At 42.9% G+C, this 7,547-nt stretch overlaps 1 protein-coding gene across 1 annotated transcript; it reads right to left on the bottom strand.

The window, feature by feature from the left end:
• Positions 1 to 5,122: 5,122 nt before the first annotated feature.
• Positions 5,123 to 6,268, bottom strand: LOC138819698 (uncharacterized). Its single transcript, XM_070011204.1, has one exon. The coding sequence runs from the start codon at positions 6,266 to 6,268 to the stop codon at positions 5,123 to 5,125; it is 1,146 nt and encodes a 381-aa protein (XP_069867305.1).
• Between the last annotated feature and the right edge of the window lie 1,279 nt (positions 6,269 to 7,547).

Raw genomic sequence — 7,547 nt, 5'->3', positions numbered from 1 at the left:
TAGTTACAATTTAAAAGGTGTTTTTTCCCTATTGTACAGACTTTGAAAGTAAGCCCTTTCTTTTACTGTAAATCAGTCCTGGTTTGAGGGTTCACTTCGGTAAACATTTTTCTATGTAGCTGTTAATAAGAAATTTCTAGAACACAGACATAGGCAGCTTCCATTATTAACAACTTTCAAACTCCTTTCTTTTTGTGCCAGTACTGGAGTTTGAAATCAGGGCCTAGCTGAAGGCTAGTTCCTACCACTTGAGCTACACTCTTCTAGCTTTTTAGGTGATTAATTGGATACAAAAGTCTCATGGACTTTCTTACCTGGGCTGGCTTTGAACCTCAATCTTCAGATGTCAGCCTTTTGAGAAGCTAGCACCTGGCTTCAAATTCCTTTTTGAGATGAAAGATAACAGCACTAGTAACTGATGTCTGCAATTCTACTTAAGAGATAGGTCTAGATGATTATGATGTGAAGTGAGGAAGGGCAGAAAAGTCCACCAGAATCAACCTCCAAACAACCAACAAAAAATTGGACTGGAGGCATAGCTCAAGTAGTAGGGCAGCAGCTCTGATTAAGAAAGCTTAGCTAGCGTGAGATCTTTGACTCAGAATAAGGTAGAGCGAGAGAGGAAAAAGTACAAGGAGGGGCAGAAGAGGAGGAGGAGGAGGAGGAGGAGGTAGAAGACGATGAAGGAGGAACAGGAGGAAGAATAAAAAGAAGGAGGGGGAGGAGGTGGAAGAAGAGAAAGAGGAGGAAGAGGAGGAGGAGGAGAAGGAGAAAGATAAGGGAAGAACAAAATAGATCTCTTTTGTCCTTCTGTTCTACCGTATTTGACTGAGCTTTCACGTGAGGTTTAGTGAATGCATTTAATGAGATCAATGTTGTAACTTGTCTTAAAAAATGCTTCTCACAACATTATGTAGATTCCTCTTACATGAATTTACACAAAAATGTGTAAATTTTCTTGGCCTGGTCACTTCTGGTGTCTGTGAAGCGGCCGCTTCATGTACGCAAGAGAGGAAGAGTTATCTGAGCCAGTGGGGTAGTCCTGCTGCAGTGTGACCTCTCTATGTACGGTCACAGAAGGGTTCCCTTTCTAGTCATGCAGTTTTCTCCTCTGCAAAGAAAGCTTCGGCACCTTTCATTTTTCACAGTGAATCTTTCCCATTTACCCACTGAGGAGAGGATAGATCCCAGTTCAGGTATAATTTGCAAACTGGCTGCAGGGCTTTTTCATGAATGTCTGTTGACATTAGAAACAAATGTTTCTACTGTCTGTTGACAGTAGAAACAAATGCCTCACTACTCCTTGGTCCTTGGCCCCCTGCAAATGCTAAGATGGTGCAGCTGCTGTAGATCATGATCTTCCAGTGCCCCCTGAAATTCTGTAGTGGTGGAAACTGCTTGTCATGCTTAGACATAGACTTAAGGTAGCAAACACAGAATATATATTAAAACATTCATTAATAAGAATGGATGAAAACATGCCATACAAGTAACTGAGTCAACTAGATCTACATCAAAATAAAATTTGAAAAGATAAAAACATTGAGGAAAAAGTCAAGTTATGAAGAAAAATGTACAGAATGCTCCCATTGGTGAACAATGTGAACATATAGAACAGTATTCTATTTTTGGGGATAATTATTTTTTGTGTATCAAAGATATAATAGAAATATATATGATAGAAATATCATATATATATAATAGCATTATATATGACAGAAATATAGCAACAAAACCAGAAAAATGATACTGGTGCATTAAAAAGATAAAGGAACCCACATCTTGAAAAATTTTGTATCTACTCTGAAAGCTGAGAACTAAGGATAACAGTTTAGAAGCCAGCTGGAGTGGGAAAATCCAGGAAACTCTTATCTCCAATTTACTAGCAAAATGTCAGAAGTGAAGCTGCAGCTCAAGTGGTAGAGCACCGGCACCAGCGAAAACTGGAAACAGTGCAAGGCCCTGGTTTCAAGTTCCAATAGTGGCATTAAAAAAAATCTGTGGAACCAGTCACCTCTGCTAGAATCTTCCCATTTGAAGAACAGCTTTTTTTATTTCCTTCCAATTGTAGGGTTTGAACTCTGGGCCTGGGTGCTGTTCCTAGCTCTTCAGCTCAAGGCCAGTGCTCTACCACTTGAGCCACAGCATCACTTCAGTTTTCTGGTGGTTAATTGGAGATAAGAGTTTCATGGATTTTCCTGCCTAGGCTGGCTTTGAACCATGATCCTCAGATTTCAGCCTCCTGAGTAGCTAGGATTACAGGGATGGCTCTTTCTGAAGAGCTATGAAATGCCTCTGAGTGGGATAAGAATATAATTAAATGTTTAAGAGATCTCAAAATGACTCACAAGGGTTTTTATAACCTTTCTTTTCCCATGTGAAGCTCTGAGGAAAATCTGCTCATGATCATGTAGTCTCTGCACATAGGTTTTATAGACAGCACTTTCCACGTAGGTTTCATCCCCTCAGGCTCTCTCAGGAAGAAATTTTTTGTTTTCCTCTATTGCCAAACATTATTGGTGTTATTAGTATAACTCTTAATACAGCAGATCGCATTGTTGTATCACTTTGCAACATCCTGTTTAATAATGACATTGGCTATCTATTGTACTGATATAGTAAGAATTGTATTTCTTTTTTGTGAATTGTATGCTTATGATCTGTTCATTTTCCTATATGTTTGTATTTTCAATCGAATTTTAGATGGAGAGGGTGAGAGAATGTGAATATGGTCAAAATAATTTATTTATATGAGTGAAAACACAACAATGAAGCTTGTTGAAGTTCTTTTAGAAAACAGGAGGAAGGAGAAGGTAGAGTGATGGAAGGGATGAGTGAGATTAAGGTACATTGTATGTACCTGGGCACTACTAGCTCACACCTGTGGTCCTAACTATTCATAACACTGAGATCTGAAAACCACAGTTCAAAGTCAGCCCAGTGAGGCAAGTTCCTGAGACTTTTATCTCCAATCAACAAGCAAAAAGCCAGAAGGGAAGCTGTGGCCCAATTAGAAGAGTGCCAACCTTGAATGCAAAAGTTAAGGGACAGCATGAAGGCCATGAGTTCAAGCCCCCAAACAAGTACCAAAAATGAAATAGAAAGGTATAATATATGCATATATGGACATGTCAAAATTAATCTCCCTTGTATAACTAAGTGATGCTAATGAAAAATGTGGCAAAAAGAATTTTATGGGATTTGGGTGTTTGCAAGAGTTGTTTTAGGCTCTGAATATTAAACTTTTACTAGCACACTTCATTGTAACCTGTAAACATCAAAAAAAAACTTGAATTAATTACATGTCAGCATACACAACAACAACTAAATACTTTCGGTTTATGGATTTTTGCTACATTCACATACAATAGAATATGATTTTTAAGTGTATCTTTGATGAGTTTCAACAAATTTCCACACTTGGGCAGCACAAGCATCAAGAGACTTAGGACACTATCTCATTCCAGGCCTTCCCCATACTCTCCTACATACAACAATTTATTTAAATTTTTTTCACTATGGATCATTTTGCCTATTTTAGCGCTTAATACAAGTGGAATCATATACCATATTCTTTCTTGTGAAAGGTTTCTATCTGTTTTTGATACTTGCTCATGTAGGTAATAATTACTCAGTGTCAATCTTTTGAATGGATAGATCACAAATTTATCATTTTTCTATTGATAGATACCTGGACTGTTCCCAACTCATTTTGGGGGGGGGGGGAGGAGTAAGAGGTACCAGAATTTGATTTAAGGACCTCATACTTCATAGGGAAGAGCTCTTACTTGAGCCATGGTCTCAGTCTCAGTTTCCAGCTTTTAGTTATTATCATTGAAATGGTTAAAATGTTTTTGAATGGTATTTGTGAGAATGCAGTTTTATGTATTTAGAAGTGGAGTCACTAGGGCAAGGAGAAGGCATCTTTTTTGTTATATAAAAACATACCTGTTTTCTCCAACTGACTATTATTTTCCTTCTCTGTCATCAGTGAATGGAAGTTCCAGTTTCCTGCAGTCTGCTGGCACATGGTGTTCTCATTCTTGAACTTTTGGTAATAGCCTCACATTATAATTTGGATCTTGATTCTGTGATGTCTAATGATGGGGATAATTTTTAATCAAACATATCCCTTTGTATTTATTAGCTTCTTTTTATTATGAACAATAGAGATTCTTTCTTTGATTTGGATGCCAGTTCTCTATTTGGAAATATTGTCTCACCTTCTATTAGATGGCTTGCTTATTCATTTTCTCAATAATACCTTTTGATGAGCAGTGTTTTTCAGTTTGAAGACAATATTACATTTTTCCTTTCTGCTACTGCTTTTCATGTTACAAAACTATACACAAGTTATGAGAATTAGTTTAGCTTGCTTGCTTGGCTTGCTGCCACTGAGCCATGCCTATCCAAGCTGACATATTGGTAGTTATTTTGGACTTTTCTCTCCTGGCTGGCCTTAAGCCAGGTTCCTCCAGATCTCAGCCTCAGGAATAGCTAGGATTAGAGGTATAAGCCACTGGTGCCTTGCTTTCCTATTTGTTTCTAACAACTCTGTGGCTATTACCATTGAATTAAACTTTATAATATATAGTTTAATTTGAGTGAGATATGATATAGATCTTAAGATCAATTCTTTTTCAGTTGCGGGGGCTTGGACTCAGAGCCTTGAATGTTGATTTTGTGGCTAGCACTCTATCACTTAAGCAAGGCCTCCACTTTGGGGTTTATGCTGGCTCTTTGGAGGTGACTAAAGTATCTCGTTTGTCCTCCTGGGCTAGCCATGAACCTTGGTTCTCAGAACTCAGCTTCCTGAGTTGCTAGGATTACAGGCTTGAGCCATTGGCTCCTAGCTTCAAGATGAACTTTTTTCGTTAGACAAGCTGTTTCAACAAACGTTATTTAGCGAGGCATGTCATTTGCCCACGGTGTTGGTTGCTGGCTGTGTGCGGGCCATCTTTATGGTTTCTGTATCCCTCCGTCAACCCGTCCGTCTCTCTCCATGTCGGATCACACGAACTCGATGCCATCCTTGAGACTACCCACGAGAAGCCCTTCCACTTTGCTTCCCGCTTTTGAAGGTCGCGATGCACAGTCTCGGTCCTTGCATGTGCTGTGAGTTTTAAAATGAGCTTCTGAAAGCTCTGGGGGCCACGATTGGGACTGCGGTGAGAACGCGAGGGGCAGGAAGGTCTGCGGAAGTCCCGCCCCCGCTGACGTCACTGCCGCGCACGCCTGGCCGCTGAGGGGCGGGGGTGGAGCGTCCAAGGGCAGCTGGGGGGGAGGCGGAGCACCCGGATGTATACAGGCCGGGTGTTCTCGAGAGGGGAGGGGGGGAGGAGGCGCCTGCCAGAGGCAGCGGGGCGGGCGGAGAGGCCTGAGGAGAGGCCTGCAGTGAGAGGAGAGGCCGGTGGAGAGCCAAGGGCTGGAAGAGCGAAGAGCAGAGAGGCCTGTGGGAAGGGGGACCGGAAGAGCGGAGAAGCCGGAAGAGCGGAGAGGCCTGTGGGAGGGGCCGGAAGAGCGGAGGGGCCTGCGGGAGGGGCCGGAAGAGCGGAGAGGCCTGTGGGAGGGGCCGGAAGAGCGGAGAGGCCGGAAGAGCGGCGAGGACCGCGGGAGGGGCCGGAAAGCGGAGAGGCCTGTGGGAGGGGCCGGAAGAGCGGAGGGGCCTGTGGGAGGGGCCGGAAGAGCGGAGGGGCCTGCGGGAGGGGCCTGCGGGAGGGGCCGGAAGAGCGGAGGGGCCTGTGGGAGGGGCCGGAAGAGCGGAGGGGCCTGTGGGAGGGGCCGGAAGAGCGGAGGGGCCTGTGGGAGGGGCCGGAAGAGCGGAGGGGCCTGTGGGAGGGGCCGGAAGAGCGGAGAGGCCTGTGGGAGGGGCCGGAAGAGCGGAGGGGCCTATGGGAGGGGCCGGAAAGCGGAGAGGCCCGTGGGAGGGGCCGGAAGAGCGGAGAGGCCGCGGGAAGGAGGGAGGAGAGCCAGGGCACCTGGGAGGCTGCAGCCGCGGCTCCTGCCGAGGTGGCCCCGACGGGCCGCGGAGCTGATGAGGTGGCCCTGCGTCCGGGTCCGGGCCGGAGGAGGCCCACCGCGGCCGGGGCCTTCGGACCCACGTCGCGGAGCCGCCCTCCGGGAGCGTCGCACACTTGTTAGATGGAGACCCTGTCTTGACGTGTGAGTCCCGTGTGATCACAGGGTGATGCGCAGGTGCCTCTACTCCCCCGTGTTCCTGCTGGGGGAAAGGCCTGGGGGTTGGGAAGAGAGTCTTGAATTCTGACATCCTGTTAGACACAATATCTATCTATCTATCTATATAGATAGATATATCTATATCTATATCAGGCTATATATATGATAGTATATATTATATACTATGTCAGCATATTGCATATTAGATATGATATGTACACATATATCAGAGAGAGAGATACTGAGGCTTGAACTCAGGACCAGGGTTATCTCCCTTAGCTTTTTGTGCTTAAGGCTGGTACTCGATCCCTGAAATCACAGCTTCACTTCCAGGTATTTGGTGGATAGAGAGAAAAATCTCACAGACTTTTTTACCCAAGCTGGTTTTAAAATGCTATCCTCAAACTCAGCCTCCAGATTAGCCAGGATTATAGGCACAAAACCACTGGCATCCTGTGATGTGTGTCTCTTTTTTTAATATGTGGAATTTGGTTACTGAGTTTAGAATGCTTATCTGTAATCTTGGGTTGAATCTTACTCAGTCACAATGTATTCTCTTTTTTACATATTGCTAAAGTCAGCTTGCTAACGTTTTGTTATTTTTTCTCTCTTGCACGTGAACAATGACAATCTCAAACTTTATTCATTGTTGCTTTCATTGTCTGTTTTGGGGATTGTGCTGAGCCAATCTCTCATTACAAGAGGTTATTCTTCATGATAACAGAAATTATACTATTTCCTCCCTAAATATTTGGTAGAATTCACCAGAGGTTCTAGATAAGCATTACAATTTTGTGATGTTTTAAATAATAAAATGCTACTAAAGTTATTTTAAGAAACTACCACTATGAAAGAAAAATTTCCATTTTATCTAGATTGTTGAATTTATAAACATAGAGTTGCTCATTACACTCACAAGTTTTATGTAAGGATCTAATTCTAGTAGCGGTTGAGCATTGTTTTCCTGTCAAGGCACATCATGGAGTTGTCATTTTCCAGAGTTAACTAACCCCTTTCAAAAGATAATTTTTCTTTGTATATCTCTCTCATTTTTGTCCAGAGATACTGTCATTATTAGACATATAATATAAAAGGATTGTACTCTGTTATTCCAGATGGAATGATTAGTATTTCCAAAGATACTGAATGAGATTCTAGGAGCACTGGGGGTACTGATGGTATACAGAGCAAAATTTAAAATAATGGCCCTGACTGGTGAAGAAAAGAGAGAAATCCCTGAAATAATGAATTAAACAGGCTTGGACTTTAATCCGCAGGTTTTCGGGAAAGATATTAAGAACTTTCAGCAGACAAAAGAGCAGAAAGTTTATGTGGAAGAAGAATGGCATTGATTTTACAACGCAGAAATT

This window comes from Dipodomys merriami, unplaced genomic scaffold (genome assembly GCF_024711535.1).
Source record: "Dipodomys merriami isolate MVZ:Mamm:240054 unplaced genomic scaffold, mDipMer1.0.p SCAF_81, whole genome shotgun sequence".
Classification (NCBI taxonomy): domain Eukaryota; kingdom Metazoa; phylum Chordata; class Mammalia; order Rodentia; family Heteromyidae; genus Dipodomys; species Dipodomys merriami.
This window is presented reverse-complemented; position numbering and strand designations above follow the sequence as displayed.

Excerpts from the sequence above, each read along its gene's own strand:
- LOC138819698 (XM_070011204.1), bottom strand. The coding sequence starts at position 6,268 with ATGTCAGAATTCAAGACTCTCTTCCCAACCCCCAGGCCTTTCCCCCAG.